The 11,803-nt window shown below is 37.3% G+C and overlaps 1 protein-coding gene across 1 annotated transcript; it reads right to left on the reverse strand.

Annotated features, from left to right (window-relative positions):
• Positions 1-542: 542 nt before the first annotated feature.
• chkb (choline kinase beta) lies at positions 543-10,791 on the reverse strand. The gene is made up of 11 exons (XM_042496601.1): positions 10,226-10,791; positions 8,806-8,914; positions 8,558-8,671; positions 8,071-8,204; positions 7,874-7,978; positions 5,927-5,985; positions 4,296-4,383; positions 4,057-4,165; positions 2,696-2,796; positions 2,502-2,583; positions 543-1,835 (listed from the first exon to the last, which is right to left on the reverse strand). The coding sequence occupies exons 1-11, from the start codon at positions 10,747-10,749 to the stop codon at positions 1,779-1,781; spliced, it is 1,482 nt and encodes a 493-aa protein (XP_042352535.1). The 5' UTR covers positions 10,750-10,791; the 3' UTR covers positions 543-1,778.
• Between the last annotated feature and the right edge of the window lie 1,012 nt (positions 10,792-11,803).

The raw sequence follows: 11,803 nt of genomic DNA on the forward strand, positions 1-11,803 counted from the left end.
TGTAAGTGCTCCAAAAAAGGGAAGACAAGCCCCCTGAAGAATTCCAAACAGCCGCTGTAATGGAAAAATACAGGACAGAACAGTTTAGTCCATGAAACATCGTCTTCCTTTCCCTGCTGCAGCTCTCTCAGTCACGTGCCCTCTGACAGCAAAAATAGCAAAGCAGCTGAGAGGAAAGATTTAAGGCCACATGCCAACAAAAACAGCTTGTTAAAGAAGGTAAAGCAGAAAGGCTACATCTTCAACTTCAAGGATTCCTGTTTGTTTGCAACAGATCCAGTCGATTCAGAAGTGTCCCTCAATCTTTGAGCAGTGTGCTCTTTCAGGCAGATCTATTCTTGGCATGTGGAGGTGGGACAGCAGTCAACTCTTCAAGATGAAACACAGTCTCCTTCACACTTCTCTCAACGTCATCACAGGGCAATCAAGTTACTTAGCAGTTAAACGAGAGTAACTATGTTTCACAAGGTGTTTCAGTACATTTGTTCTATATCTTTTAAGGCCGACACGTAGTAATATATAAGAAAACAGCTGCACTGACGCAGGTTCTAAGCACATGATTTATTAGCTTTTATATGATATTTTAGTAGTGCAAAAAGGACCAACGTAATACAGAGAACTTTAAACAGAATGGAACTGTTCTGGACCGATGACACTTTAAAAAAAACCCAACCAGCTACAGGCAGTGAATGAGGCACAGTTATAAGTCATAAGTAAAATGGTACAGTTATGTGTAAAACAAGGATATCAAGAGGTTAACAGGTAGAAGAACATTTCACCAAATACAGAAGACAATCCAAATAAACAAAAGAATCATAAAGGAAATTTAAAAAGAAATTCAAAAGACGTTTACAGAAAAAGTCAAAACCTTACCCCAAATTCAAACAAGCTAAAGGAAGTCATCACAGGACTTTATCATAAAACAGATTTTAATTACTGTTGGATCTAATTTAAGGTTGATGTGGTTGCATATGCGTAAAACATGGACATTTTAGTTAACCTAATAGGTATGAATGTTTAAATATTCCAGTTATGATTCTAAACAAAACAAAAGAAAAACAATGAAACAAGGAAAGGGTCAGAATAACATCATCAGTGTAGAATATTATATAGATGACAAAAGTTCATACAAGCTGACTAACATTTAAAGATGCAGCAAAAATGTACATTAATATAGATCTAATGATGGTTGTTTAACTGCCTTCAACTTTATAACTGTTCTAATGATTACATTAACAGTATTTTGACTACAGTGGTACTGTATAAAATAGCCCTCGTGCAATAATTTGCTGAATGTAAGTATGTTTTTAACTTAACTTCGTTGGACCTTAAAAGAATGACCCTAATGTAGAATGAACATCAGAAGAAAGAAGTGAGGTAGAAAGACTGAAAAAAACTAAATCAAAAAATATACAAAAGCCTTCCACAATGAACTGAATACTATACCGTTACTAAACCAAAAAGACCAAAACACTGTGACTTGCAGTCTGAAATGAAAACAAATGGATTTTTTGACCATCAGATTGACTGAGCCCATCAAATGATTAAAAAAAACAAACAACATTCAATGCTATAGAGCTATACCTGCTCTAACTAGTGCTCTTTCACACTTTTGGGAAAGGTGCTTCAATAAAACAGATTGCCTGCATTTTGCTAAAATGTAAATGTCTATTTTTTTGCCCAACACTGCTTGTCATAAGCAGAGCTGCATAGGACGGAAGTGTCAATAAGACAAAGCTGATAAAAGAGACATTACATTCTGATTCACATGCTGGAAATCAGGAGAAGAGCTTCTTTTGTTTGAAGTAGGCATCAAAGCGACACTGGGCATAGTCCTGCAAAACAACAGGGTTTACTGTGAGGCAAAGTTTATCAAAATGTCCCATAAAATATGTGAAAAACACAAAAGAGTGTGTCGAAATCATAGACTTTATATTAAGATGAACAATGCGTTTCCACTTCCTCATACTGTACAAAAATGAAGCCAAAAACTCTCTGGTGCAGTTTTGGGCTGCTGACGTCATTTGGAGCCAGAGCCTGCAATGTAGCGATCCTGCCCATTCAGCTAACTGACCAATCACATGCAGTGCCATTCATTGCCAGCAAACTGACTGGCACACACAGCTGTCAATCATAACTTCAAAGCACTTTTTACAGCATCAAATAACAAATTAAAACCAAACTCATTAGAAACATAAACACTTGAACATACGTCAGGGTGGTAAGAAATACCTGAAATGATAGAATCCATCTTGGAAAAAAAATGTTTTTGACGTGTACTTTGAGCTTTTAGTTCTGCCCATGTTCAATCTGCTAAAATGAAGGGGGCGGGGTTCGTGACCTGAATTACAGCAGAGCCACCACCGGAGGTTGGTGTGCTTCGGCTTCACTTTTTAGGGAGCGGTCATGTCCTTTATATTTATATTCTGTCTATGATTGAAATACATTTTGTTTGCTGCTGGGGTCACATCAGTGTGTACAAAGAAAAAAAATTGCCTTACCATGTATCCAAACTCAATCTTGGAGATCTTTGCTTGAATGATGGACCACAGCCCCCAGAGGAAATGCGATGCCAGTGCATACCTACGGATCCAAACGACCATGACGGTGACATAACAAAATCAGGGCTCTGGTGATTCTGCTATAACTTTTAATCATGCATACCACCGTAAATCATTACAACAGCATGTGTTACCTGTTCGCTTCAATTATTATGTCCTCTTCCATCTGTGTCTGGTCCACGGGAATGTCTGAGTATTTTCTCTTCTCTGTCAAATAACTTCTGATAAAATGAAGCTGAAATAAAAAGCAAAAGTCTTCATCTGTTGGGGAATTATGACACTGTTTACGTCCTTCATGTTACCCAACAACAGGGGTAGGCAACCTGCAGCTCCAGAGCCGCATGTGGCTCCTCTGCTCTTCTCCAGTTATAAAACCTTTTCTTTTTTAGAAGCCAACAGTTTAACATTTCATCAAATGAATTGTGCATCATATGTCTACAGCCAGGTGCTTTTTGCTTTAAATTTTGCTGAAGTGGTGGCTAGTCTTGATTCTAGCTTGGCTTGCAATGGATTCCAAATTTCCAAAAGTCTCAAGGGAAAATATCAAATGTCATTTTTTGGTCAAACATATCAATGAATTGTCATTTAAACCTACTAGCAAATTTGGTAGACTAATTTAGACAAAATAGGCTGTGTTGTCTTCGTTAAAAGGCTAAAATATGCTTGTTTTTTTTTATGGCTCTTTTGATAGTAGAAAATGCCAATCTGTGCCCTATACAATACTGAATATCAGAAAATAATATAAAAATGAGTTTTTCTTTGTTGTATTTCATATTATGTTTTGGTTTTTTTTCTGTTTGGTTACACTAAAAGGAAGTAATTTTAGTTTCAGCAAAAGGTAAAAACAAAAATTAAAAAAATAAATAAATAAACAAGGCACTCCAATGTCTAATGTGCAGATTGAATTAACAATGGACCCAACAAGTAGCCGGTGAATGTTTAGTGTGTCAGAGTGAAATATCTGAAGGCAGGGTCCTCCACAGGGAGAAAATAAATTCCCAGCTGAATTCATTTAATGTCCCAAAGTGTGCTACAGCATTCTATATAAAACTTCTTCCAACTCAAAATTGCATTAACATGTTTTACCACGAGAGGGCACTGTGTGACCGCCGCACATGACACATCTATTCCCTAATAAGATTAGAGGATGACCTCAGATCTTAGGTTTAAATGCACACACTGTGGAAAACCCCAAATACCTCCAATCCAATGCATTTAATGCTTCTAATTAAATTAATTGTAGGTTTTATCTTTTATCTGAATGCTAATCTTCACTTACAATATCTGACCTTTCATGTAATCTTTTGCAAACACTTATACTAAACCACAGAAGGTTTCAGCTGTGACACTAATTGAGTTTTAGCATTACAGTGTGGCAATTCTATTCCAACCATAACAACAACTAAAAAAGCTATTCTCTATTTAGCGAGGATTGGGTCAAAGACAGGTAAAGAGCCTCTGTTTTAGCTGTAGAGGGTAACAGGTTTAGACTGACCTGCTGCTCTCTGGTGGGATAGTCCTCTGGTGTGGCTTTGTAGAAGGGCCACTGGTTGTATGTGTAGTCGTACATCCACTCACAGAAATGGTTGCCAAAGTCAAAACCCCTACACAAAACGAACATAATGACAATCCTCTTAATATGCATGGGTACAATCTACAATTGCAGCCCAAACCACTCATTTCTTAACTGCTTGCTGATGTTTAACTCATTTAAAATTAGAGTTCACACTTTACCTGTAGTTGTAACTGCTGTACTCAAAGTCGATCAGCATGAGTCTCTCTGTTGCGTTGTGCTCTTCGTCTTCCAGTATCAGAATGTTACCTTACCGAAGCAGCAAAAAGCATCATCACACACACATTTTAATTACTTTAACTACTCTAAATTAGGTTTTTCTGTTATTGACAAGAATCTAAACTATTCAGACCAATCACCAAAAAAGGTGGTCTGGTCAGTGGCCCGTGTGTTTGAGGACATGTAAATTAAGATATTTATTTTACATCCTCCGATACCACTGTACTTCTGGTGTCATATTTCTGTGCTTAGTAATGCAGATATATGATGACTCATTGAGATGTTTCTGTCAATAAATATACTCAATGGCAAGCATGTGGACACACCTAAATGTACTGGCACAAAGAAATTGTTTCAGAACTTGTTCGACCAATACAGTGAAGAAGCTGGAAAGTTTCCCAGATGTGCGGAGACTTTTATAGCAGTATAATAATGCACATAATTTTGGAACACGATATAATCACACACATTAGAATTACACTTGTGTAATGTTGAGGCGTATACATACTATTAGGATGTAAATTCAGCTGAGGTACTTTGCTGTTCTTTAATAGCCAGTCCCATTCATGAGAAACCTAAATCTGTGACTGTCACCTCAGCTACACCAGAGGCTCATTTTCAATCACACGATGATGCGTATGAATGTGAGCCGTTCCTATTAATAACTTCACCCAAGCCGTCCTTTCACGTTTGAGTGTACTGCTCTCCTCGGGAATGTCATAGTGAATACCGAGGGTTGATCAATCAGCCCAAATTAGACGTGAGAGGATCAAGGGCGTAGGTTTCATTTCAACATTGGTTGGGACATGTTATGAGCGAGGGGTCTGCGGGTTGTCCACCAGGAAACTTTGATAGCCAAACAATTAATTTCCTGCATTCTGGTAAAATTTTATGCACCAAATTTATGGTGGAAATGTCTTTATTTATGTAAAGAAAGAAACAGTGTATTGCTTTCAAATATTTATTCTCCTAAAGGTTTTCTCATTTAATGTTATCCCTGCTGAGTCAACACACATGTAGGTATAGTTACCTTTTCCACCCTGCTCTGGGTCATTTGTTTGGGGAAGTAACCTCTTAAAGTGGGCAGGTGGCTCCTTTTCACATCAATGACGCATTTTTAAAAATGAATAAATTCATAAACCCCTGGACTATGATAACTCATGTCTGTTTCAGCAAGATAGTTATTCAAAACTTTCTACACAATTAAAACAAATCTCACATATCTGTGTTCTCAGAGAAGTCAAGAATAAAAGTTGTTATATCACTAATAAAATCTAGAATTATATTATATTATCATAATGTTTTGGACTTTCTCTGAAGGAGGCAACGTTTAAGTGATTGGCACTGCTCTTCATCAGAGGTGGAATACCAAAATAAATGAAAAACTTTTGATAAGGTGTAATACTTGACAGCCCTGTAATTAAAAGCATAATACACTGAATACCAGATGCAGTCTGTCCCGTATTTTTGTGTTAAGAACGGTTAGAATGAGGATAACATGAACAAGTTCACCCAAATATCTGAAGGGACAATTCTATCCCCTGGAACATGAGAGAAGAGGATAACTTTTTACCTTCCTGGACGTCATTGTGGCAGAACACCACTGGCGATGGAGTTGCTGCCAGCAGTGCACTGTTGTAGAGAGAAGAAAAAAAAGATAAGAGAGAGAAAAAGCGTGTCAGTGTTTCAGTCACAGGTGATGTAACTTGTGCATTTATATAACTAAATTATGAGAAATCAGGCCAAAAGATAAGACAATCTATTAAGCATAAAATATAGAAGTGAGATGTCCTTGAACAAACTCTGAGGCAACGACACACAATCATATCATCTTATTTACAATGCTCACTATCTTACTGTAAGCAGAGCAGGCTGCATTACATCATATTCATTCCAATTTCACTCTCACTGGTGGACAAAATACATGGAGAAATACATGAGAAAAAAAAACAATCTTCATATCCATATTTTAAAATTTGCTCAAAGATTTTTGGTCACGTGCTTCAGTCAAGTCAAGAGAGTCAAGTTTCTCTGTAAGATATGACATGTATGATAAGACGTATGACATCTATGACATCTCTCACACTTTATTGAAGAACATTGCAGGTATAATAGGGAGGCATTATATGCAATATACACTGAGCAATTCAAAGTATCTACCATATGCATGTGCCCAGTCTGATTACACAATATGTTTTCAGGAAGCATGATTGCCAAAGCTCCAGAACTGCTGACTGCACATGTTTCAAAAGTGGTGCTCATCTCTTTAGTAGCGCAAGAGTGCATAACTGAAATCTTGAATATATTGGAAAACGAAAATTCCTGAAAATGAAAAGACAAAAAAATCAAACCCTAGATATTCTGATCACTCAGATCAGATACACTCTGATCGACTGAATTGACTACAATGAGCTAAGAACACAGTGGCTTAGTTACTTATAACCACATAAGGAAATGAAAAGATATCAAAGCAGATATGTCTGAGGACTTCACATGATTGCAGCAAATAGCGACGGGATTTCCATGCTGTGGCTGATACATAAATTATATCTGCTTTAGTATGGTACTGCTACTCATCTGTAGGACAGCAAACTTGCTCATAGATAAACACTGACAGTAAACACTGGGCTGGTTTTCTATTGGCTGCAGAGGTCAGACTGACAGGAGACGTGGAGGCTCTGGGACAAAGGTCAGCCATTTGATTAAAAGCAGAAATACAGCTCATCCTGTCCCCAAGATTTAATTCTTGTGTGTAGCAAATTTCCTAATATAACCCTTATGGCCTTATTTATATGACATATACTTTCATGTTAATAAACATTATAATTAAGTCCCAATATGTTAAGTTTTATACTGTAAATTGACATTTTGTTTTAATTCAGCAAGTTTTATTTATATGCAGACCACAACTGAATCAAGTCTTTGGGCTTCACTGTGACTGCCTAAAATGTTGGATAAATATAACTTATGGAGCTGTATGTGTGATTTTATGTGAGTCTGATGGTTGCTAATGTTTCTTCACGTTGTTTGAGCTCCTAACCGAAGGTAATTTTCTGTCACTATCTGACAGACTACATTTTTGAATCTCATAATCAGAATCTGAATTAATATATCTGAATATAGCCTAGCTTATGTTCAATGACATGGCAACCGGTTTGTTGTCCTCTGTCATTTTTCAGAATGGACATGTTCCCAAGGATACTTTGTTGCCTTGCTGGCAGAAAAAAAAACAAAAGAAAAACACCTTTATTTACCTGTTCAACTGCCTTTGTTTGTTTGATCCCCTGGAGCATGATGATTCATTAAACATTAGCAAAAAGTATGCACGCACATGCAATCCAAATTTGGAGCAGGTACTGAACCAAAGATCAATGAAAGGTCTGCAGGTCTCCAGTTATTACTCATTTAATGCACCAAAGTGATGTTTCGAGCACAACTGCTCTTCATCAGACTACTATTTACACTGGGAGGTGCCAGTGGTTTTAACATTTTAGCTAATCAGTCACTCCATACAACTCACCGTAAACTCTCCAGCTCGGCAGGCAGGTCAAGCTTCATCAGCTTCTTGTACTTCTTCACATGTGCTTCACGTGTAAAACTAAGCTTCATCACTTGATCCATGTATCTGAAGGGGAAAAGAAACATACAGTACATTTAATCATTAAAAAACAGACAACTCTAGTAGTGAAAAAAACAGCTATGTCAAGGTGTTCTTACTTGTCAATGGTCCCAAACAGCCACTTAGGCTCTTTGTTAAAGGGCATGCTCATCCCATGGAAACGGGACATCTTAACGGCAATCTCAGCTGATATGGCCGAATCTGAAAGTTGATCTGTGCGCATTCTGGTATTCTGGGGAAAACAGAGACCTACAGATGAAACAAATTCTTCCTCTACTTTAGGAACTAGATCAAGTAAATACACTTGGACCTTGACATCTGCACCGGCAACCAAAGAGTATTGTTTGATGTGAACGCATCTCTAAAAAGCAATTATTTTTTGTAATGAAAAGCATAAAAAATGTATTTAATAGTATCTACACATTCTAGTTTAACCCTGAATATGAAACACATAACATGATCCAAAAAAAAAACAATCTTATTAAAGTCAAAGACATGTGCCACTAAAAATAAAACATTTAAAACACTTTGGCTGAGGCTGGAGACACACACACACACACAGTGTTTATATGTGTGTGCATATACCGGAAGGTACTGTTCCAAGCGTCCATCAGGGAAGATGCCATAAAGTTTTGGTCCTAGAGTTCGTTCTGCCAGGATGGCAAACATCACACTCTCCAACACCAAGGAGTCCACCCCCTGCATCATACAAAGACAGACAGTCAGACACAGTTTGATGGCCGACTGGATCACTTCATACTTCAGCGTGAATGACAGTGACACGGCGGCAGTAGATTGATGATGGTTCACAATTATACTCGAGACAAACCAACCTGTAAGATGGCACCATAGACTCTGAGGAGCACCTGGCGAGGTTCCTCTCCCACACACTGCACATGGTCTGGCAAACTACACATGTAAAGGAGATTACTCAGCCCACCACTGTAAAAACAAACAGAAAAAACAAAAAACAGTGTTAACACAAAGTTATTGTGACCCCATAGAATCTAGTCATACATATTAGTCAGATAACACCAGCAGATTTATGTTGTGTTTACTCTGTTCACACTGTTCAAAGTGTTTCTATTGTCAGTACTGTTTATACATCCTGGTGCATTCATATCATACTGAATACTGTAGGCCTGCTTTATCTTAGCAGATTCATCTACCTCTTACTGTACTGCACTTCATTGCTTTCTGCACCTTTGGTCAGATGCTAAACTGTACTCCATTGTCTCAGTACTTGCACTGTGCAGTGACAACAAAGTTAAATCTAATCTAAACAGTCTTTGGCCCGAACGGTTGAATTAAGGGGTTCCTTTGAGTGAGAAATAAATGGTAATCCTATAGCGTTAGAGGGATGCAGAATGGATATTGCAAATATGAAATATATGCTATAATATAGTGGTTCCCAACATGGGAATCAAGACTCAAATTAAACATTAATTCATCAATTCATTCATTTTCTGTAATAGCTTATTCTGTTAGAGATTGCGGTCGGAGCATATTTCTGCTGACACTGGGCTAGAGGCAGGGTACATCCTGGACAGGTTGCCAGATTATCACAGTGCTGACACACAGAGACGGACACCGTTCAAGCTCACATTCACACCTACAGCTAATATGTAAATATTTAATATGTGAATATTTAAATTATAATATGGATAAGGTTCTGAGTGTGTAAAATGTATAAAATACTGTGCCTTATGCTACAATGCAGTGTATAAAACTAGTATTAAGTTCAAAATATAAAAATATACATATGTGTGCAAAGCTAAAAAGAACAGCAGAGATTTACATAAGTAAGAATAACAATAAGAATATATACAATATGTGTCACATATCAAATACAGCCTACATTACACATTACACCTGCATTGAGTTACATTAAGTAACTAAAATGTAGTTAAGCAATTTTATTCAGGGAATTTAGTGGAGTAAAACTGAAAGTTGAAATATAAAAATTCAAGTCAAGTACAAATACTACCAAAAAAAAGAAGTACAGGAATTTGTTGCAGTATTATTACTTTATTACATTTGATTTATTAGTATGGTATTTGATTTTAGTACAAGAAGACTGTGTGAATGAGTATGTCTGTGTATTATTTTTCAGTATTGTTGCTATACGTTTACTTGACATGTTTTCATAAAAGAAGAAAATGACAATACACATAATGGGGAAAAAAGTACAACTTTAAATCACTCTGATGACATTTTAGTGAATTTATGCTGAGTGTAATGGATATTATTTACCTGACGATGCTGATTTGAAAATCCTCCTCCTTGATGACCTTCCAGGACCCTGACAGAAAGTCTCGGCACCAGGCAAACGCCCTGCCTCTGGTGTCCCGGTCGACCTCCTCGGTTCTCCCATCCCGGAAAGACTCTGCCTCCGAGTCGTTATCGTCATTGGCCCCAAACAGAGGACTCGGGGTCCTCAAGTTTCTCTCGTTAACGACAAGCGTGCTCACCACTAATTTCTTCTCTGCCGGAAGACCCGCATCTTCTGTTGTGATAGCGGGTATGCTGCGGATCAGCCCCGGCCCTGCTGCCCGGACCGAGCCCTCCTCCCCGCAGCCGCTCCCGCTGGTCACATTTTGACTCGACTGCATCGTGAGTTGCCGGGCGAAGAGAAACGGAGGAGTGGTGTGAAATGCGGTTCTGAAGCGGCGAGAGGGACTCGCTGACAGACGCAGTTCACCGGTAAAATTACTTAACCGGAAAAACCAAACATGGCTGAGTAATCTGAATCGCATGTGGGGCGATGAAAGTATCATATATTCCGATGACCGTTTCTCCTACTCGCACGCGCAGTGACCGGTGATTTGCACTGAGACAAACTGGCGTATAAAGTGTCCAATCACAGTTGATTTCCGCGTTCTTGTGCCAAGCTCATTGGTCGTCGTAACTCTTTACGTCATCTTCCTGAACGCTGAAGGGTTCTGGGAAATGAAGTGTTTTTTTAAATTCTTTTTCCTTTCCATTCTTTTCTTTTCTTTCTTTCTTTTCTTTTCTTTTCTTTTCTTTTCTTTTCTTTTCTTTTCTTTTTTTTCTTTTCTTTTTTCTTTTCTTTTCTTTTCTCTTCTTTTCTTATTTTAAGATATATTAGCGTACATTTTCTTAGTTTCTAATACAGGATTAATAATAATAATAATAATAATAATAACAATAACATTGACAAACTCGAATATAATCTATATTATTATTATATCATTATCACCAGAATTAATAATAATAATAATAATAATAATAATAAACAATTTTCACCATATTATTGGAGTAATATGCTTTATGCTTTTATGTTGACATGTTTAGGAGCAATGGGGTATAGCCTGAGTAGTAATTAGATGTGCAAGGACGTTGTGCTGTGTGCTGGTATTGTTCCTAATTTTGAAAACACACTTCCACTTGATACCATTGGATAATTTATATCCAAGTTATGTAAGAGCATTCAGAACAACCACAGATTGCTTACAGGAATTAGCCTAATACAGTGTACAGCATGTAACTAGGGCTAAGTCAGTTTATCTAATTAATTAGTAGTTTAAATTAATTAAATTTAAAAAAAAAAAAAAACACCTAAAGACAGAACCCTTTTGGACAGCTGCTAAATTGATTCTTTATTCTGGTTCCCTCATATTACTGTCAGTATCTGATATGTTGGACATAAAGTACTTCATGTTAAGGTATAGTCATATGTGTATTTTCTGCCCCATAAGTATTAGATTGCAGGCTACTTGTGAGGTCAGAAAGTAAATAATTTATCTGAATGACATTTTATACCATCAGACAACGTAATTCAGCAACTTGGAGATTTATTTGAAACTCAAT

The sequence above is a fragment of the Plectropomus leopardus genome, chromosome 11 (genome assembly GCF_008729295.1).
Source record: "Plectropomus leopardus isolate mb chromosome 11, YSFRI_Pleo_2.0, whole genome shotgun sequence".
Taxonomy (NCBI): Eukaryota; Metazoa; Chordata; class Actinopteri; order Perciformes; family Serranidae; genus Plectropomus; species Plectropomus leopardus.

Coding starts and splice junctions, on each gene's coding strand:
- chkb (XM_042496601.1), bottom strand. CDS start 10,749: ATGATACTTTCATCGCCCCACATGCGATTCAGATTACTCAGCCATGTT. Junction 4,166..4,295: donor TACAGCAGTTACAACTACAG/GTAAAGTGTGAA, acceptor CGTTTTGTGTAG/GGGTTTTGACTTTGGCAACC. Junction 1,836..2,501: donor AGATTGAGTTTGGATACATG/GTAAGGCAATTT, acceptor GTTGTTTTGCAG/GACTATGCCCAGTGTCGCTT.